The sequence below is a fragment of the Papaver somniferum genome, chromosome 6 (assembly GCF_003573695.1).
Source record: "Papaver somniferum cultivar HN1 chromosome 6, ASM357369v1, whole genome shotgun sequence".
NCBI classification, from domain to species: domain Eukaryota; kingdom Viridiplantae; phylum Streptophyta; class Magnoliopsida; order Ranunculales; family Papaveraceae; genus Papaver; species Papaver somniferum.
Genome location: NC_039363.1, coordinates 165,088,007 through 165,109,616, shown reverse-complemented (window position 1 = coordinate 165,109,616; position 21,610 = coordinate 165,088,007). Strand labels below are relative to the sequence as shown.

Sequence of the window (21,610 nt, the reverse complement as noted above, 5' to 3'; positions counted from 1 at the left end):
CTGTATTCTTCCTCAGACAACTCGTCGATGTCCTAAACTCCTAATACCAGGTTGATAGTGGGGAACTTCCCCGATACAACCGTAACCTCCAAAAATGGGATCCCTTGAAATATATTGGTGAAATATTAAGAGCACAACCAAACTGCTTATCTTCAGTTGCAAAACCAATTGTAGGAAATACCATATAGTCCTAGATATAATATATTAGGATGAGTCTAGTCCAGTTGAGTCAGTCAACTGTCTGTTTAGTCCTTTTTGGAAATATAAATTATTGTTTGGTCCTAAAAATAATGGTTTAGTCCTACGGTGACGTCATGCATGATGTAATTTTCGTTTGGTAGGGACAAAAATATCCTTTGGCCCATATTAATTCAATTATCAAGAGAAAATAAATCATTTCCATATTTACTTTCTCTCTCATCTTTTTTTCCAGATCTACTTTTCTTTTTTTCTAGGGTTTTAATTTTGTAGAACAAGAAACAAAAACGATGAAGATTTGCAGACGACGATGATGATTTTACATACGACGATGAAGATTTTGCAGAGATGATGTGACGATTTTGCAAAGATGATGTTTTTTTAGGTTTTTATGTGTTTGTTGATGATGTTGTTTGAAGATGAAGATGACGTTTTGCTGCCCGTGTTGTTGTTCTTGATCAAACTCTATTGATGTTTGTTGCTCGTGTTGAAGTTGTTGCTGATGTTGAAGAATGATGAAGACGATGAAGTTTTATATGGACTTCATTTCTGGAATGAAGTCCATATAAAAACCTCTCGAAATTCTTTTTCTCTGTTGCTGTTGCTGTTAAAGAATGATGAAGGCGATGGAGACTATGAAGTTTTATATGGACTTCATTCCTGAAATGAAGTCCATATAAAAACCTTTCGAAATTATTTTTCTTTGTTGTTGTTGCTGTTGTTAAAGAATGATAAAGACGATGAAGAAGATGAAGTTTTATATGGACTTCATTCCAGAAATGAGTTCATATAAAAACCTCTCGAAATTCTTTTTCTCTGCTGTTGATGCTGTTAAAGAATGATGAAGAAGATGAATTTTTATATGGACTTCATTCCAGAAATATTATTGAAGATGATAAAGAGTAGTTGAAGAATGATGTTTGTTGTTGTTTTGAAAAATGATGAAGTTGCTGCTGATGTTGAAGAATGATGAAGACGATGAAGAAGATGAAGTCCATATAAAAACCTCTTGAAATTCTTTTTCTCTGTTGCTGCTGTTGTTCAAGAATGATGAATACGGTGAAGAATGATGTGTTGTTGTTATTGAAGATGATAAATATTAGTTGAAGACGATGTTTGTTGTTGTTGTTGTTTTGAAAAACGATGAAGTTGTTGCTGATGTTGAAGAATGATGAAGACGATGAAGATGATGAAGTTTTATATGGATTTCATTTCTGGAATGAAGTCTGTTTTTTTAACAGACTTCATTCCAGAAATGAAGTCCATATAAAAACCTCTCGAAATTCTTTTTCTCTGCTGCTGCTGCTGCTGCTGTTAAAGAATGATGAAGACGATGAAGAATGATGTGTTGTTGTTATTGAAGATGATAAAGATTATGTTGATGATTTTGTTTGAAGATGAAGATGATGTTTTGATGCTCGTGTTGCTGTTCATTATCAAACTCTGTTGATGTTTGTTGCTCGTGTTGAAGTTGTTGCTGATGTTGAAGAATGATGAAGACGATGAAGAAAATGAAGTTTTATATGGACTTCATTTCTGGAACGAAGTTTGTTTTTTTAGGTTTTTATATGGACTTCATTTCTGGAATGAAGTCTGTTTTTTTAGGTTTTTATATGGACTTCATTTCTGGAATGAACTGTTACAAAAAAATAAGTAGATATTAACACGGAAAGTTACTTTCGCCCATTTAATATTTTTAAATAATTATGGACCAAACAGTAAACGAGTTTTCCCATAGGACTAAACTGATTTGGGATCACCCAAAAAAGGACTAAACGATTATTTTCCCAAACCAATTAAGGAGAGACTGTTTGAACTTTTAACTCTGTGCTCTTGGACTAACTTTACACTGGCAAGATTTTCTGAAGCGGGCTTAACTGCTTAATTGAACCCATTTTCAACACCATAGAAACATCCACAACATTCAATATATTAGCTTGCAAACAAGGATCAAACATGCCAGACTGACTCAATTCTGTCTCAATATCAGCAGAGCTAGGGAGAATTAACCCTGAGACATTTGGCTGACTGGTGGCTGGATTGGTGTAGATCTGCATAGCTAAATCAGCAGTCTTCTTCGTGCATTGCGGCATTCCTTTGTTCAAAGACGAGTGGAACGGACTGTCCTCGCTGCCCATGCTTATTTGGGAGATCAACAGTGAATTCGTGAAGAACTTCACGTGTAATGTGACTCATTCCCATCCATCACTGTAAACCAAACTTATCATCAGACTCAAATAGTCAATTAAGAGCCTCTGTGTGGAATTTGTGTCACAAAGATACTACGACTCAGTGGTGGGCTTGAAAGTTTCAAAGCCAATGGTCACCTTCTTCTCTTTCCCATTGCCACGCACAACGATTCCAGTATACAGAAACTAAACCATCCGGTGGAACTTTATTGTAAAGCTTCAACCTCTGGTGAGTAAAAGTAATGGCTCCCAGCACAGACCGACAGTTAACCTCATTCTTAATATTCGAAGCACTACCAAATTTATTAACCAAACATCTTAGTAACTCGAGCCAGCTGATTATGCGGAGGCATTATAAGAGAAATCATGCTGGTGCTGTTGCATCTTGCAGATTCTAATTCTCTGATCAAATTCTTTACCCTCCAGATCCTGATGTTCTTCTCAGTTTCTCGAGAGTCGGACATTGTTGCAGAAATTAATACAGAGACGGGTATAAAGAGTACCTAACCTTCAACCAACAGCACGGCACACAATATTATACCATGGAACTTGAAAAAGATAATGAGATGACAGTACGGAAATTTCCACTTGTCTTTAAGGCAGGATCATTATGTATAGATTACTAAATCTCGATCAACCCACGCTGTAATTTGTTGCGAAGTGGGCTGAATGTATCTAATTACGAAGTGGATGGAACGTTTTATCAATAAATGCAGTAAAATTCTTAATAATCCTCTTATTATTCGGTATTTGATTCCAGAAGAGTGATGATTGTTCTTAACCATACGTCCATACTAGTTTAAATGATGAGTACGATTCTCAATGGCAACAAACATGCTACAGGATGCATAAATACATATTATTAACCTTTTTTTTCTTTCTATCCTAAAACATCCGAATTCCTCCTATTGAGATCAACATGAGCACAAGTAAAAACCCTAGATCCAAGCTTCCAAGGAGCAATTTTCAATTACAAAGTTCATCAAAAACCCTTGTTTCTTACGCTAGAACTATGTTATAAGATCAATTACAAAGTTCTTCAAAAACAACCTAAAGTTCCTCTAATTCATAAACAAGCAGCTGACTCAACATAAATGAACGAACGAACAATATTACCTCTGTAATTTCTGTTTCATACGGTTATCCGGCTTTCGTTTATTGTTAGGCTTTCCAAGTTCCAGTTGTGGTATCACATCTAGTCAAACAAAAACTACGTGAAATTCACGTACATCGCTATCAGCAACTCCAAATTCTTTACTAAATCCTGACACTAATTACAAGGATCCTCAAAATTAACTAATTCAAGGTCAATTGAGAAAGCAAGCTTCAGTCTTAATAAAGTGGATACTTATGACAGCTTAAACAACACAACCTACAGAGTAGGACTCTGACTTCCACCTCACATGATAAGTATGGGTCGTATGGCTGAATTCTGATAATCCCCTAGAGAATATAATAACAAGGGTCAGCAAATTAGATCCTAAATTCGGAAAACAACAAGCCCTCTGACAGAATAAATTAGAATAATCCAACAATAAAGATGCACGAATAGCTATAAATTACATATCTACCGAAGACTGGAAGGAGTTTTCGCCGCTCTATATATTTTACTAAATAAACTGGATATACTACTGGTGAAAATCATACCACTTCCTGCAGACAATGATGATATACAAGGAACTTAAACTTGGCTAAACGAGGGGCCTCCTGATCATTGTTGCCATTGGTACCCTTGCAACGAATAGACAATAGGACCTGACCAGTGCTAACTCTGGCACAGGTAGACAAGGGTTCCCCAAATGGCCATCTAGTCCCGGCACATCTTCAAGAACACATTGGTGGCTGTTACGAAAGAATTAAGTAGCTCAATTCTAATTCCTACAATCAATTGATTCAATCCTCGTTCCTACAATGATTTTGTTAGGTGGCAGAATTATTGATTAGCCTTACCTTTTGACAAGAACAGTAATAGCAAATAAATCAAATGGAAGCTCCAAGAGGAAAAACTGCATTTCTTGGGAGAACCAACCACGACACGAGGAATAACAAAATGATGTGATTCTTCCACTCATTGATCTCCAACTAAAACAATCAAAATAATCATGATGACCCTTCATAGAGCTACAGTACTCTTCCCGAATTTGTTCAGGATCATTTCAACCCTGCAATCTCTATAGACTCCAACACAGCAATAATAGGTGCTAAAATAGTGCATACAATGAAGTAAGCAAATTATACTTCTCCAATAGTCAACCTAAGTAGAGAGACTCTTTATATAAACAAAAAGGTAATATCATGATAAGTGATGTTATCAGATTCGACCTGCTTTTTCACACAATAAATGACACTAAGAACTTGTTTGTTTGCAGCTGACTCGGCGTCTGAATCTGAGTCAACCCCTGACTCGGACCGAATCAGCAGTCAGACCGTTTGTTTTCCATTTTGAGTCAGATCTGACTCGACCTTTGACTCAGACATAACCCCTGACTCGGACTCATTTGAGTCAGGTAACAAAATACCCCTGACTCATGGGACCAAACCACTGACTCACTTATTCCCGAGTCAGATGAGTCAGATCTGACTCAAAACAAACATATCGACTCAGATCCAGATGAGTCAGGTGATTTCACTCAGATCCAGATGATTCAGATCCAGACGACTCAGATGAGTCAGGAGTAAACAAACATGGTGTAAATCTTTTTCAATGCCTTAAGCAAAACCCATAAACTTCATCAGATTAAACCTGCACATTTTCACATCAAACAACAGTAATAATTCAACATAACCTTAGCAATGACAGCTCTTAGTGTGCAACTTTGTTCACAGACGATTCGTATAGACAAAAAGGGCATAATCAACTTGGTAGCACTATTACACAGTAATGCCATTAAAGACAATAAGATCATAGTCCACTTGAAGACTTAAGCCTTTAATAGTTATAGCAGAGTTATAAGAAGGAAGGTAATCAGCGCATTCACATAGCAAACAACACAAACAATTCAAAATATTTTTAGCAAAATCAACAACAAATAACTACACCATCACTTTAGGTCATTTAATTGGTTCTGCAGAAAGTTTTGCGAAGTTCTTCCATCACTCAAAACGTCTACTCAAAAAAGTGTTTGCCGGTTGTCAACTGTCACTCTTAGCATACAACATATCACTCAAAATGCCTTCTCGTAGCGTGCCCTCAAGCTACCCTGTAATTAAAATAACTAAAACTTAACCCAAACAAAACAATAAAATGAACAAGTTATAAGTGATAACATGCATAACTCATATAAATTAGTATACAACCACTTACATGATAATTGAAGTAATATGGTAGTAATCCTGGAGCGACCGAGTTAATGCCGGTTGCATAATCTTCATTAGTATAGAAAGCATGACCTCGCATCTGTTATTAAAGCACATCATGTATGATTTATTGATCTAACTGGTTATATCAGATTATGCAAAAAGGAAAACTTTGCTGTGAAAGAAAGAGACACTCAGTTTCCAACTCAACAACAGATTGGGTTTTTTAGTTGTACTGAGTTGAAACCCAGTTTAAACGGCTCAACCTTAATCGAGTTCGCTAAAATTGCAATAAGGCTAAATGGGTTGACAAGTTTGTCACATGACCAATTTGAGCTGGGTTTGGGGGTCTATAAATCATGTTTTGTAATTCGAGGAGGGCAGTATAAGTGGTTTTCTAGATGGAGACCGCAGACAAAATAGCACATAGAACAAATAAATAAACTAGAATAGAGTTAACTACTGACTTACCGATTTATAATTGTCATTGGCATGCTCAAGAGTGTCCCTCAGAAATTTGATCACTCCCGACACTTGTGACATATCATAAGTAACAGGTTTTCCACTCGCATCCTTGAGTTCATTTTTTATCAACAAATTCACACGTTCCTTGATAAACGTTGGAATGCCATTTTGTAGGATCAAGCTATTCCAATTCCCAGTTGAGACATATGACTCACCCGCAAGCTCCTTCAACTGAACTTTGAGATCAATAGCTTTATCCCCGCGTAATGTATCTCTTATTTGGATCAAAGAGCTAACATTTTCATCCGATGTCATAAATGACGGATGCCCAAGCAGGTATTTCCACTTCTTTTGACGAATCATACTCTGGCTATAAGGACTAAAAGATCAAAAGTGAATCAGTGATAAGAGTTTCATTACAGTAACAAATGTTTAATGTAAAATACCTTATGAGATTCTAATAAACAATATTTATTTTCATTCAATTTTATTAAAAAAACATCAAAAGTGATAGGACTTTCATATACAGTAGACAAATGTTTAATGTAAAATACCTTATGAGATTCTAATAAACAAACAATTTTAAAAAAAATCTACAGATCCACAAAATCGTACCTCTGTTCATGAAGACAGTTCAGTAAAGTTCTGATATTTGGACCCAAACAATTTATGTTAAAGGTAATCGTAGATTCAATCAATGTTGCCAGGGACTTAAATATTGTGTCTTCGGATGCTTCCGCTGAAACCAGCAACACAGTGTGAGTAGAATTCTTTTTGAGCATGACTTAATTCCAAATATGAAACTCAAGTAGCATACCTGACAAAACCAGACAATCTATCGACTGTGGATTCATGAATTGCTTGTCATGTTCCTGAAAAACTATGTTCCATCTATTTATACCTTTTATCCAGCGACCTTGTTTCTTGTGTGAAACAAGTATCTTCAGTAGCTTTCTGCATTATTTTCAATCATCAATGTAACAATTTAGATACTTCACTAAACTTATATGACATACGATATTATACTTTTTAACGGCTGACAAACAAAAATACTTACAATGTGATGGTATTCCATAATCCAGACATTTCATATTGATTGCGAACAGAATTATGAATCCACAAATCTTTATCTTTAAGCACAGTTCCTAACGGTACACTCCATCCTTCATGCATGCATGGCCTCTTCCCATCACTAGGAATTATGGCTGGAAGAAATTTTGAGTGGTTGATACTATGCTGCACCTTATTTTTAAACAAAAGACTAAAACTTCGACCTAACATATCATCCTTGTCTTCTGGCATTCTGATACAGTACTGGTTTTTAACACCTGTGGAGTGGAAGTTCAACTCCATGTTCTACTCAAACACAGTAAATTAGTATTAGATAATTTGTATTTCATCCAAAAGATATAAACTAATTACAATTACTCAGGTAGATATAAAATTTGGTTACTGATAAGAGAAAATGTAAAGCAAATAAATACCTGAATTTTGTCTATCTTATTTGATTCCCTTTTAGTCTTCATCAAATATCTTGAGGAGAAGAAAAACATAAATAAAAGTTCAGTTACAAAGGAGAAATCAAAGTTGATAGTATTTTGACTATCAATTATATAAGGGTAAACATGAAAAAAGGAAGTGGCAGGATGGGAACTTGATATTTTTTACTATCCAAGTTTATATTCGTATTTTCAGTTACCACCATCCTATCTAAGTGTAGTATTCGCTCAAGGAAAAAACTCAAGAGCTACATACAGCACTGTCACATGGGCTGAATAGAAAGTGGCAAGGTTTAAAATGAAGTCCTTTTATCCTATGGGTAGACTCACTCTACTCAAAACTTGCCTAGAACCAACCACCAATAACATTATGCAAACAACTTTTCCTCCACATGCATGCACACACCAAAACAAACCAGATAAAGAGAATATTCTATTGTGGTCATGATTCTACTTCAAGGAAATTGCATAGAATCAATAGGGAAACTCTGACAAAACCAATTTCCTAAGGTGGCCTAGGCATAAGAACAAGCAGATACTCTATAATCGGGCTCTCCTACTCACACGAGTGAAGACCACGTATCAATTTGAGCCCAAATGTGTTTACAAAAGTACCATCCCAATCTATAATGCAGATTCACTCAACTTCTTCAAACCAAAGCAAAACATACAGGGGTATATAAGAAGGCAGCAGCTTATATTCAAAAGGACTATTTCATCAGATAGGAGATGGCCACACCATGACCATATGGTACAAAAGAAGAGATACTTACAAAGATGATGCAGTTGATAAGTGTGATGCTTCCAAAACGTCGTATGTTTTACCATCTGTAACTTTTTTTGATAAAGTGTATATACCGCCATTAACCAATGAAAATTCTTTGTTCCCAACTTCATATATATAGCAATTTAGCTTTCCCTTCGTGCAAACATACAACACACATAAAACATTTTTCCCAAAAAGTGAAAGATGGATTCTCTCCCTGGCTTTTAGAGGAGAAGGAAGCTGAATTCCTTCTGACCAATCATTACTGGAAAGTTTGAAGAGCCAGAATTGATTGTTAACCACTGAAATCATACAGCCTCTTATTATAGGAGACTCCACATTGTCCGGAGACTTAGCAAACATCTGTGAAGAAGTTCTAGAAGCATCAACCCATTTTCTGTTCGGTATGTCGTACATAAGATGCCTATCACCATTACACCACATATAAATCTCTTTGTTGCCGGAATTATACGCAAATGAAGATACCATTAAACTGGTCAAACCATCAAACTTATCTTGTGTTGGGTGAATAAAAATTGATTTATGCCCCAAAGTAAAGTGTTCTAAAAGACTTGTATTGCTACCTCCCATGATAAAACAATCTGAAGTTATCGGAGAAAAGGATACATGATGGCACCTAGGCGTTTGGAGCTCGTTCAAAAGTCTAGACCACTCTTTCGTTCTTAGATCATAAGATAAGTTTTGGCTAGTTGCTCTGCCATTTTTACCTTCTCCACCATGACAGTGTAGAACTCCAGTGGAAGTGGCGTTGAAAGTTGTTGAAACACCCCGGAGATGATCGAAAGTTTCAACGCTTTCTAAAACTAAACTGCCATTATCTACACTAGATAAGACATACAATTCCTCGTAAAACTACCATCATCCCAAGTAGAAAGCATAATCAAATATTCCTTGACTAGCTCTTTCCACTTCAATCCAACAGGCATATCCGACATCCCCTGCGATTCATCAGCAGTATCCATGCCCTGCAAAAAGTAGTCACCATTTTAATATAACAGTGATCACCAATTAAAAACCCTAATTGGCTAAAATTCAAAATTAAACAATTACAATTATAAAAACTCAAAATCATATAAAAGCCAGTTCATAACACCACCACATTTTTCTAATTAGCCCTGTTTAGAAAGGAAAAAAAACCCAAAAATTTCCCCTTAAACCCTATGTTTCAATTTTGGGTAGTATTCTAACACAACTTCCATTACCAAACTCATTTCCAAACTCTCTCCCTTACCTGTATAAATCCAAGAAGTAGATGAAGGCTATGGTGGTGATGTACGAGAAGAAGATAAGAACAACGGTGCTGAAAAAGAAAGTAAAGAAGCACTTCTGCTTGCGGGAAGAAGAGACTGGAGTGGTGTTGCTCTCGTGCTGCTCGAGGAAAAAGAGCATAGTCATAGGTCAATTTAAGAATCTGGGCTTCAAGCAGGGACAATTGGGGGCTCACTAGACGGTAAAAACGGGTCATGATAACCCTTACTAAAACAAAAAAGAAAAGAAAAAAAGGATGGTTCGGATTCCCACACCCGAATCCACTGTTGTAAACCTCTTACTATATGGGTCACTAGGATAGAAGACCTGAGCTCAACCTCTCATGTGCCTTCCGCGAATGAGACATAATGATTTGGCCACGCTGATCATTTTTTAGATAGTGTGTAAACCCTTCCTGCTCACGACGTCAAAATCGTTGATCATTTTCTAGATAATATGCATACATCTGACTGATTTGGTAAAAACAGAGTAATTATCCTTGTATCTGTTGGTAGGATGGTCAAGGACTAGATTAGGAAATCTAGTTGGTTAAGGAAATCAAGTACTTGTGTCCTGAGTATAAAAGCTTAAGAGGTTTGTTCTTAGAGCTAAGATTAGGAAACCCTATACTCGTAGGAAGGTATTCCTTGTTAAGGAATGTGTCCACTCCTATTGATGTGTATAAATAGCCATAGAGAGGACTAGAGAATACACACCAAAACTAAGTAAGAGTTATCTTCTTCTCGTCTAAAGGCTTTGTATATTCCAACCTATACGGTGATATATAAAATTGCTTATTCCTTCCCGAGAATTAAACCTCGTTAAATACTTGTTCTTCTTGTGTATGTGATTGTGTTCTTGGCGGTATTGAGATACCTCGTAGTAGTGCAAACCTAACGATTCCGCAGGCTTTGGCGCAACAATTGGTATCAGAGCAAGGAGACGCTCTTGGATATGGGTTACTCATATTGAAGTTGAAGTGAAAGTTTTTTTCTGAAGATTGCTTGAGGTAATACTAATCTCAAAGGTTCTGTTTTTTTTTATTATCTATATTTAATTGTTTAAGAACAATGGTTGACGGAGATAAACCAGTTGATACGAAAGATCCTTTAGGAGAACATTCGGAGTCCACAAGTAAAGATAAAGAAACAAAAGAAGAAATACTTCATTCACATATATCACAACTCAAGGTAGAAAATTTCACAAGAACCAATAACTTTGGTTTATGGAAAACAGACGTAATGGATGCTCTTGTTCATCTTGACCTAGAAGAAGCTCTAGAAGGTCAGCCAGTGGAGATGTCTGATAAGCAGTGGAACAAGATGAATAAATTATGTCTTGCTTCGATACGAGGGTGTTTAGCAACTGCAATAAGAGTTAATTATCAGCACGATACTTCAGCTAAGGATCTCTGGGAAAATCTAGAGAAGGAATACCTTGTGAAAAACGTGGCCAATAAGATACATCTTAAAAGGAATTTGTATCGTTATAACATGAAGAGAGGTGCAACCCTAACCGAGCACCTAGATTCATATAATAAACTTCTTGCTGAGTTGGTTAACTACGATGAGAAGATCAACGACGAGGAACAAGCTTTGTGTTTGATAAACTATCTTCCTGAAAAGTATGAACCCGTGATTAAAGCTTTAATGCATGGCAAGGATAAGATGACATACGCTGAGGTCACTACAACATTGCGTAGTGAGGAGTTCAGGAAGATGGATCGTGAAGACCTTGTAAGTGAAGCTAATAATGATTTTCTTCTTGCAAGAGGTCGTTCATCAGGCAAGAGAAATAAAAATGGTGGTTATGGTAAAGGTAGAGGACGTTCTAAGAGTAGAACGCGACTGCAGAAAGATGAGTGTGCTTGGTGCCATGACTTTGGTCATTGGGTTAAGGATTATACCAAGCGTAAGGCAAGAGAAGGAGATAATAGTAATACCGAGGTGAACATTGCTAAAGGTAATGAAGAATAAGATGATGCTTCTGATTTCTCGCTAACTATGACACCATCAGCTTTTACTATTATAGATAGTACATGGGTATTAGATACTGGAGCAACGTATCATATATGTCCATATCGGACTGGTTCTATTTATAACACCATCAGCTTGATGGAGAAGTACGTATGGGAAACAATCATACCTGCAGGGTGATTGGGATTGGTAGTGTTCGTATCAAGATGCATGATGGTATGGTTAGAAAACTGAAGGAGGTAAGATTTGTACCTGCCATAAAGAAGAATCTGATTTCACTCGAAACTTTGGAAGCTATGGGATATAAGATAGTCTCAGAAAATGGTGTTCTAAAGGTAATCTCTGGATCTATGGTAATCATGAAGGGCACACGTCATCATAACTTGTACTACTTGATTGGGAGTACAACAACAGGAGATGTGTCTAATTCTGAACACATCGAGAGTGCATCTACCGAGAAAACAAAGCTATTGCACATGAGACTTGCACATCCAGGTGAGAAGTAGTTGCATAGGTTGATTCAACAAGAGTTGTTGAAAGGTGTTATTGCCTGCAAGTTAGCATTTTGTGAACATTGTGTTAAGGGCGAGAAAACAAGAACAAGCTTTGGCACATCTATCCACAATACTAGTGGAGTTCTTGACTATGCTCACTCAGATGTTTGGGGTCCTTCCAAGAATGCATCATTGGGAGGGAAACATTGGGTTGTGTCGTTCATTGATGATTATTCTAGGCGCGTATGGGTGTACACCATGAGGCATAAGTATGAAGTTCTATAAATCTTTGTGAGGTGGAAAAAGGCAACTGAGACTTAAACTGGCAGAAAGATCAAAGTACTAAGTTCGGACAATGGTGGAGAGTACAAGAGTGATCCATTCTTGCAAGTATGTCAAGATGAGGAGATAAAGAGGCACTTCACAGTTAAGAAGACACCGCAACAGAATGGGGTAGCTGAATGCATGAATCGTACTTTGCTGGAGAAGGTACGATGTATGTTATCTAATGCTGGATTAGGTAAGGCATTTTGGGCTGAGGCAGTTACGTATACGTGCTTCCTCATTAATAGGTTGCCATCAGTTGTATTAGAAGGTAAGACTCCTATGGATAAATGGTTTGGTAAACCAATTTATGATTATGACTCAATTCATATCTTTGGTTGTCATGCGTGGTATCATGTTAGTGAAAACAAGCTTGATAGCCGTGCCGTGAAAGGAATCTTTGTGGGTATGAAGAACGGAGTAAAAGGGTTCAAGATTTGGAATCCAGTTGAGAAGAAGATAGTCATGAGTAGAGATGTCACATTTGATGAGATATCTATGGTAAAGTCCTGGGGTTCTCGGAAGGTGGAGAACAGAAGCACCAGTACTAGTGAGCCTTTGCAGCAGGTGGAGATTGATGCAACTCCACCAATTCCAGTTAAGTTTGTATCTGTTGAGAATATTTTTGAAGACATTGGGTCCACAAGAGAAGTATCTACTGAAGTTCCAAATGATAGTGTCGTTGTTGAGGAAGAGGAACAAGGGTCAGTAGAAGATACAGAAGCTATGGTCACGGAAACTATGGCAACCAGCAAACCAGGAAGCCTAGTTGGATGAATGATTACATTACTTATGCATTACCAGTTGTTGAAGATGGTACTCCTACTTCCTATTTAGAAGCTGTACATAGTGCAGAGTGTAAAAAATGGGAAGGTGCAATGCAGGACGAGATGGAGTCTCTTTACAAGAATGGCACATGGGTTCTTATGAAGTTTCCGAACGGTAAGAAGGCCATAGGGTGCAAGTGGGTATATGCTAAGAAAGAAGGATCTTGGGTGAATCAAGTTCGCTACAAGGCAAGGTTAGTTGTAAAAGGTTATGCCCAGAGAGAAGGTATTGACTACAATGAGGTGTTCTCTCCGGTGGTAAAACACTCACCAATCCGTATTTTGTTGGCCTTGGTAGCACAATATGATTTATACCTAGTTCAGCTAGATGTTAAGACGGCGTTCTTACATGGGGATCTAGAAGAGGAGATCTATATGACTCAGCCGAGTGGGTTCAAGGTTGCTGGAAAACAAGATTGTGTATGTAAACTGAAGAGATCATTGTACGGGCTAAAACAGTCTCCAAGACAATGTTGCAAGCGATTTGACCAGTTTATGATAGGCCAAACATACACAAGAAGTCACTATGACCATTGTGTATACTTTAAGAAGATACGTGATGGGTCTTTCATATATTTGCTCTTGTATGTCGATGATATGCTGATTGCATCGAATAACAAGAAAGAGATTGATAATTTGAAGAACAAGTTGTCATCTAAGTTTGAGATGAAAGATATGGGAGAAGCTAAGAAGATTCTTGGCATGGAGATTCAACGTGACAAAGAGAAGGGTAAAGTTTGTTTGTCTCAAAAGGCATATTTGAAGAAAGTGTTACATAAGTTTGGTGTCTACGAAGGAACTAAATCTGTAAGTACTCCTCTTATGTCTCACACTACTGAACAAGAGCAAAATTATATGGCCTAAGTCCATATGTTGAAGCTGTTGGTAGCTTGATGTATACGATGGTATGTACAAGGCCCGACATTTCACATGCATTTGGTATGGTCAGCCGTTATATGCATTGTCCTGGTAAAGGACACTGGCATGCTGTGAAATGGATTTTGAGGTATCTTTATGGTACGATTAATGTTGGCTTGGAGTTTGTGAAGGATAGAAGTAAGAATCAGTTGTGTGTTGGGTATGTGGATTCTGACTATGCTGGTGATTTGGACAAAAGGCGTTCAACTACAGGGTATGTATTTACCGTAGCAGGGGCACCAGTAAGTTGGAGATCAATCTTGCAGTCTAGTGTGGCTCTTTCAACTATGGAGGCGGAGTATATGGCAGTGACTGAGGCATTTGATGAGGCTATATGGTTACAAGGTTTGCTAGATGACTTAGGAGTTGTGCAAGACCAACTGCATGTGCATTGTGATAGTCTTAGTGCAATTTATTTGGCTAAGAATCAAGTGCATCATGCTATAACCAAACATATAGACGTACGATTTTACTTTGTGAAAGAAATTCTTGAAGAAGAAGACATTCTACTTGTGAAGATCAATACCAAAGACAATCCAACTGATATGTTGACTAAATTAGTATGTGGGATCAAGTTTCGACATTGTTTGAAATTGATCCACATCCTTTCAGTTTGGTGAAAGGTCCTTTTTGGGGTAAAGATTCTTATAAACCTGGTGGAGGTCTTCTAGCAAGGCCATTTAAGAGAACTACAGTTGGGTTTGATTCCTATTGAGGATACGTAGGCAGCCAATGATGGTTCAATCGACGTTGGAAGATGGAGGTGATTTTGTCTATTGATCGTCTCATGCATGAATGCATGATCCGAGGTGGAGAATTGTTGGTACGATGGTCAATGACTAGATTAGGAAATCTAGTTGGTTAAGGAAACCAAGTACTTGTGTCCTAAGTATAGAAGCTTAAGAGGTTTGTTCTTACAGCTAAGATTAGGAAACCATATACTTGTAGGAAAGTATTCCTTGTTAAGGAATGTGTCCACTCCTATTGATGTGTATAAATAGCCATAGAGAGAACTAGAGAATACACACCAGAACTAAGTAACAGTTTTCTTCTTCTCGTCTAAAAACTTTGTATATTCCAACCTATACGGTGGTATATAAAATTATTTATTTCTTCCCGAGGATTAAACCTCGTTAAATACTTGTTCTTCTTGTGTATGTGATTGTGTTCTTGGCGATATTGAGATACCTCGTAGAAGTGCAAATCTAACGCTTCCGCAGGCTTTGCACAACGGTACCGCCCTTCGAAAACATTTAATTAAAGAAAATACATAATTAATATGTGTTTCCGAGAAAAAAAAATTGTTATAGGTTGTGTGGCAAATGTTAATCTATGCATGAGTGCATAGGCTAACTGCTCGTTAATTAGTAGCTTTATTTTGGAAATTTAAAATTTCTCTCGAAAACCACGGAGTAAATATTTTAAATGCGTTCCTCTTATTCTACTTTCCTTAATTGCCCTTTTATCTCTCAACTTATTTGCCAAAACGATGAGAGAGAAACTTCCACCGGTTAAGCACTTTCTTTCCATCACGTCTCTCTCTTCTTGTCACGAAAACATAAAAACCAATAGAGGAAAACTCGAGGAAAGCAATTTACTATTAAGTGGAAAAGTTAAGTTAAAGGGAAGTTTAATCCTTGAAGATTATAATCCATGCATATGATAGTTTATCAAAGACTTTTAGGTTTATTTTGGAGTTTCTTTTTACATACATGGATCTTAATTATTGATTTCAGAACTAATTGGGTACATCTAAATTTTTTGGTACTTTCTCATGATTTCTATTGGCTTGCTTTCACTGGGAAAAAAAGTTTACTGTAAAAAAAGATTACTGATTTTGATTGATTTTTTTTTTGGAGTTTTGAGATCGAATGTGGTGAGATATTAATGATCCTAATTATTTATTTTTCCCTTTCATGGAGTCTGATTAATAACTTTTGATGATTTCCTCTCATACTACTGGCAAACATAGTTTTCTGATTGTTTTTTAGAATTCAAAATATCCATTATCAGTTGTGGGTTTTGAGAGACGGTGAGGAAGATGATGAGTTAGAGAAATGCAAATAGAGAATTAAGGACAAATAATGTAAAATATGTTGGAAAATGATTAATAAAACAATGATTTTGTGAATGAAACTTATTAGTCCCGTGCAGTTTACAATTTTTAGTAGTTTTAAGAGACTATATAAACCTTTAGTCCCACATCGAGGAGTTTTTCTTCTTAAGTTGTATTTGTTAATTATATAAACAAATTCACTACTTTTGTAAAATCATTGGGACAGGTGTTTCTCTATATTTTAGAAAGATCCCCAAGGAAAAATATTTTGTATTGCTTTCTTTATCATTCGCAATTTTCTTTAATGTTTTTCGAAGTTGCCAAGCTTAAGTTTAGCATCTACTACATATGCTAGTAGTAGGTGTATTAGGGTGTTTTATCCTGAAGATATCCGTCCTGTGAGGGCTATATCATCACTTTTGAGTGTAGCCGAGCGCTAATGTCTTAAGGACAGCGTGTTGAACACGCGACTCACTCTGTTTTCCAAAGTTTTGTCATGTTGCTATTACGGAGATATGGGGAGCTTGTTCGTTTCGTCAAAGCAATCACTTCCATTATAAAGGAGCTAAGTAGCAATAACTCTTGCTTATTTCATTTTTCTTTATTTTTGATTATTGCGCGTAACAGAATAATGATTGGTAATTAACTCTAATCCTATGCCTGGGTGCATAGGTTAACATGATCCAGGTTGTGTTAAAAGAAAGTACAGTGCTTTTCTTTCAATTGTTGATAACAAAATTACTATCTCCTGTACTTTTAGTGTGTTCTAACTTCTAAACTTTATTTAAACTCATCAATGAACAAAACCAAGCATTCGTTTTTGGCTTCATATTCAGTAACAATATCACACAAACCAACTAACATTAGATCCTACAAAAATACGACATTCACCTATGCCCCCTCCAACTCCAATCACAGCACATTGATGTGTCCACCAAAAGGCTGATATGTAGCAATCCCACTTATACTCAATTCCTCATTTCCACCCATTACCAACTCCTTGGCATTCTCAGTAAGCCAATCTCTAACCAAATCCAATGACAACTACATAAACAAAACAAACCCATTATTCGAAAATCCTCACTAAACACAATTCCATCAATGCAAGAAACAATTTCAATTAAACATAAAATTAACACAGAATTAAGCAAAACTAACCTTATTTTCAGCTAATCCAAGTTGAATAAACCCATTAGGATTGACAACCTCATCATAAGGATCTTCTTTAGATTTACTCAGTCCAATATAATAAGCAGAATCATTAGATTTCACAATTGAATTAGCCCTAGAAGATATATGAACAGAACCACCACTTCTAGGAGACATCAAATGTGTCCGAGATAATGAACGATTCAATCCACTACCAACTTCAGACAGTTGTCCCGAGGACGGTGACGGTGATAACGGATTAGGCGGTGAAGAATTATTGTTATCATCAGGTTGAGATGATGATGATGAAGAACGGTTTCTTTTGAGATAAAGCTGTAAGAAGTAGAAAAGAGCACAAGGGATAATTGAACCTAAGACTAAACCTCCTCTACCTTGTACAACACCTTGTAATGGTACTATGATTCTCATATCTGTCGTTACTCTTCCTCCAGCACCACCTCCACCTCCACCACCACCGATGTTTTGCTCTTCTTTTGAAAGCTTGGAATGGGTTTGGGTCATAATTATTGGTGGGATTTGTTCATGTGGGTGTGGCCGGAATCTGATGATAGCTTTGGGTTTTCCGTCGGCGAAAGCCGGCGGAGTTCGCGAGTAGCAGAGAGAGATAGAGGAGGATGAGAGGAGAGTGGAGAAGTGTTGTTTGTTTTGTTTTGTTTTGATCTTCTTCTTGTTGTTGGGAGATTTATCATGTGCTTTGACTAAATTACCATCAATTTAAATATTAATTTCCCCTAAAGGCCTTGTCCTTTGTTTTTTGAATTATAAAATTGTTTGCCGTACATTGAGGCAAACAGTTGTCACTGATGAAACCAAGAGCAAGTGAAATTGTTGCAAGGAAGTATCAACTTAGGACAAATCTAGCACGTTGTTTGTTTGGATTTGATTCAGAATTTTTAGTTTCAGAATTTTCTGATGTCTGACTTGAAATCTGATTCAAATTATTTATCTGACTCGAAGGATGAGTCATAGACAATTTGTTTCGAAGTATTTTACACCTGGCTAGTTGGGCATATATCTGAAAGAATTCGATAAAATGATAGCTCTATCATTTAGAAATTTTTAATCAGATTCAGATTAATAACACTCAGATTAATAACACTCAGACGAGTCAGATTTTAGATTTTGCTTGCATTGGATAAATGCGGATACAACTCCTGCAGGTGTGTATAATTCATGTCGAAGGAGTGTAAACATTCATTCAAGACAGTTTTTTCATTTTGCTCATATGATGCCATGATAGTGGCTGTGATTCCCTTGATTAGTGGTCTAAAAGAGGGCTATTAATGTGCATACATGTGAGGAAAATACTCTGTCAATTCAAATGGGATGGGCCGGTTCCTAAACTTCAGATGGGAGGAGAGTAGAATACACGACACGACTGTACTGGAAAATTAACAAATTGACTACTTTTAGGTTATGCCCCCTAGTTAGCAATTCGGTATGGGTAGTAGTTCGGGACGGTATATATACGGGAACTATATGGATTCGGATAGATCGGGTTCGGTCAAAATCCGGTCAACGGTTCGTTATTCGGACAGTAGTTTGGAACAACATATGTACGTGCATATTCTTTTTATAAATGTGAGTTCGGCACTTAAAATTCGGTTTATGTATATGATAAATTGATAAGCACTATGACCTTATTACGAGACTAATTTTATTTGTATATGATTTATAAGATGGAAAAAAACATTTTAACGGGATTATGTAACAAGAAATAAACAATTTAATCGCATAAATGCATTAAAAAACTAAATTATAGACTTTTACACAAAAATTAACATATAAATACTGGTTGAACAACTACCAATAGAAAATTTCAATTGAATAATTGTATTTAAATTTAAAGTATATACAAAAATCAAACAAAGTTCTAGTTCGGAAATATCATTTGTATTCGGTCAGTTCGGATACGTTCACGAATCATTCGTGAGGTCCATATAATCTAGGAACTAGGTTCGGAGTTCAAATAGTTCGAAAGTATCATTCTGATTCGGTCAGTTCGTGTAAGTTTTCGAATCATTCGGGCATTATTCTCAGAATTACTAACTAGGATGCCCCATTGATGACCGTACGTCTATAACGGGATGTGAATTGGACGGTGTGTTGATGTGAGTTACCCTACCTGGACTCACTTTTTTGGTACAATCACAATTATTAATACATACTTCCCGCCTTTTCTTGAATCCTTTTGGTCCCTAAAATGGTGTTAAGACCATCACAATGGTGTGCTTTTTTCTTTTTTTAGCTTGAGTATACATTTAATTAATAAAATTGGGTTTTTATATCCAAATTTTAGCTTATATGGCATTTCCAAAATGCCAGGAATAGCCGGACCAGATTGAGATAAGACATCAAGTTAAATCATCAACCAAAAGTACATGAACAAACTAACGTGCATTACTTGGGGAAAAGAGTCTAAAAAGGTATAGATTGGATTTTGCATAATCTAGTTCTGAACGTTAGTTGTGTATCATTTCACTCTTCCTCATATTTTTTGCAACGTATAACAAAATCTAAGTCGCATGTCAATGCACCTAGGTGCAATATTATCTCCGTTTCCTCGTATTTTTCGTAAAATTAGTATCTCTTTTTTAAAAATAGGGGAGTATTATTTTTGTGCTTGACCATAACATTTGCAACTTCTTATTTACCCGAACCGGAATAATTGATTGCTGAGCCGTATGAGGTAGGAAACTCTCAAGTACGGTTCTAAGAGTCTCATTTACAATCGAACCCATAATTTTGAAGGTTGTTTTTAGGCATACCAAGTGACGACAAAAAGGTATGTCAAATAACAAAATCAGAAAGCCCCTTAACCAATTTTTTTTATGATGACAAATCTGCCCTTTATGTATTAGTGTTAATAATCTGGATTAGTGATTAAAATTTTTGTTTAGTGATTAAGATAATTTTCAGAATAATAAGGTTTGTTTGTGTAGATGATAAATTTTGGGGGAAATTTTTTTTTATTGAGAAGGAGAAAGTGAGAAAAAAAAATCTTGATTCAATGGAGGATAAGGAGGGTCATTCTTCATACAAAAAACCTACGAAAATACATATCAACTACAAAAATGATTCCCAAATACATATCAACTATGCTTAATCTCACTTTTATAGCGCGAAATTGTCAAAAGTTTTTATTTTTTCATTGAGGTTTGGCGAACCAGGAAGAGGTTCGGCTTACATCTATGAGCCGAACCAATCCCTTGATGAACAGTTCGGCTAGCTGAAACTGTTTAGGTATGCGCCAAACATATATTTTCCACTTCCAACCCATTTGCTAGACACTAGTTCGGCTTTTATAAAATGTTCCTAGAAAACCGAACCTATTCCTGAGAGTTATGGAATAAAAAATGTTAATGGTTCGGCTTATATAATGAAAATCGTATGAGCCAAACATACCTTTAGAAATTGTTTGGTACAAAATTTGTTGATTGTTCGGCACATATTTAGAATATCGTATAAGCCGAACCTATTCCTGAGAGTTCTGGAATAAAAAATGTTAATGGTTCGGCTTATATAATGAAAATCGTATGAGCCGAACATACCAGTGAAAATCGTTTGATACAAAATATGTTGATTGTTCGGCGCATAATAAAATCATGTAATAAGCCGAACCTACACTTACACAACTTATGAAAAATTCTAACAATGCGTATTCGGTAAAACTAGTAGAATCGAATAAGCCGAATCCAAAATTATGAAATGAAACGCATATTCGGCACATAATGAAATCATGGGATAAGCCGAACCTATACTTGCACAATTTATGAAAAATTCTAACAATACATATTCGGCTCAAATCTAGTAGTATCGAACAAGCCGAATCTACACTTATGGATTAAAACATATACTCGGCACATAACGAAATCATGGAATAAGCCGAACCTACATTTACGGAAACCAGGAGATGGTTTGGCTCAAAACTGAAAGTGTCGAATAAGCCGAATCTACATACATGGGTGGTATTTAACAAAGTTCGGTTCAAAACTAAATTAAATTGTTAAGCCTAAATGTTCATTTACATTTTCAGAGATCAATTTCAAGAGCAGTTCGGCGCAAATATATACTTAATTTTGAGCCGAACCATGAACTATAACCGCCGAAAAACCCTATTTTTTGACGTAATAACCTATTATAACAATCAAAAATAATAAAT

General features: G+C 36.3%; 3 protein-coding genes and 1 pseudogene across 3 annotated transcripts; all 4 read right to left on the bottom strand.

Annotated features, from left to right (window-relative positions):
- Positions 1–1,977: 1,977 nt before the first annotated feature.
- Positions 1,978–3,536, bottom strand: LOC113291742 (annotated as a pseudogene).
- A 50-nt stretch (positions 3,537–3,586) lies between these two features.
- Positions 3,587–4,399, bottom strand: LOC113291741. Its single transcript, XM_026541238.1, has 4 exons — positions 4,338–4,399; positions 4,035–4,209; positions 3,764–3,830; positions 3,587–3,657 (listed from the first exon to the last, which is right to left on the bottom strand). Exons 1-4 carry the CDS (start codon positions 4,397–4,399, stop codon positions 3,587–3,589), a joined length of 375 nt encoding a protein of 124 aa, XP_026397023.1.
- An 841-nt stretch (positions 4,400–5,240) lies between these two features.
- Positions 5,241–9,800, bottom strand: LOC113286376. The gene is made up of 9 exons (XM_026535009.1): positions 9,667–9,800; positions 8,422–9,400; positions 7,634–7,682; positions 7,207–7,505; positions 6,967–7,103; positions 6,765–6,888; positions 6,156–6,528; positions 5,692–5,784; positions 5,241–5,587 (listed from the first exon to the last, which is right to left on the bottom strand). Exons 2-9 carry the CDS (start codon positions 9,003–9,005, stop codon positions 5,552–5,554), a joined length of 1,695 nt encoding a protein of 564 aa, XP_026390794.1. The 5' UTR covers positions 9,006–9,400; positions 9,667–9,800; the 3' UTR covers positions 5,241–5,551.
- Positions 9,801–17,040: 7,240 nt separating this feature from the next.
- LOC113286375 (probable aminotransferase ACS10) lies at positions 17,041–18,166 on the bottom strand. The gene is made up of 2 exons (XM_026535008.1): positions 17,437–18,166; positions 17,041–17,322 (listed from the first exon to the last, which is right to left on the bottom strand). The coding sequence occupies exons 1-2, from the start codon at positions 17,947–17,949 to the stop codon at positions 17,191–17,193; spliced, it is 645 nt and encodes a 214-aa protein (XP_026390793.1). The 5' UTR covers positions 17,950–18,166; the 3' UTR covers positions 17,041–17,190.
- Between the last annotated feature and the right edge of the window lie 3,444 nt (positions 18,167–21,610).

What these genes read in the sequence shown, in the direction of transcription:
- LOC113291741 (XM_026541238.1), bottom strand. Translation starts at nt 4,399, where the DNA reads ATGCAGTTTTTCCTCTTGGAGCTTCCATTTGATTTATTTGCTATTACT. An exon ending in ATCATTGTCTGCAGGAAGTG is followed by an intron (nt 3,831 to 4,034) that starts GTATGATTTTCA and finishes TATATTCTCTAG; the next exon opens with GGGATTATCAGAATTCAGCC. An exon ending in GGAAGTCAGAGTCCTACTCT is followed by an intron (nt 3,658 to 3,763) that starts GTAGGTTGTGTT and finishes CCTTGTAATTAG; the next exon opens with TGTCAGGATTTAGTAAAGAA.
- LOC113286376 (XM_026535009.1), bottom strand. Translation starts at nt 9,005, where the DNA reads ATGGGAGGTAGCAATACAAGTCTTTTAGAACACTTTACTTTGGGGCAT. An exon ending in ATAAGATAGACAAAATTCAG is followed by an intron (nt 7,506 to 7,633) that starts GTATTTATTTGC and finishes GTGTTTGAGTAG; the next exon opens with AACATGGAGTTGAACTTCCA. An exon ending in CATATTACTTCAATTATCAT is followed by an intron (nt 5,588 to 5,691) that starts GTAAGTGGTTGT and finishes TTTTAATTACAG; the next exon opens with GGTAGCTTGAGGGCACGCTA.
- LOC113286375 (XM_026535008.1), bottom strand. Translation starts at nt 17,949, where the DNA reads ATGACCCAAACCCATTCCAAGCTTTCAAAAGAAGAGCAAAACATCGGT. An exon ending in TTGGATTAGCTGAAAATAAG is followed by an intron (nt 17,323 to 17,436) that starts GTTAGTTTTGCT and finishes TTGTTTATGTAG; the next exon opens with TTGTCATTGGATTTGGTTAG.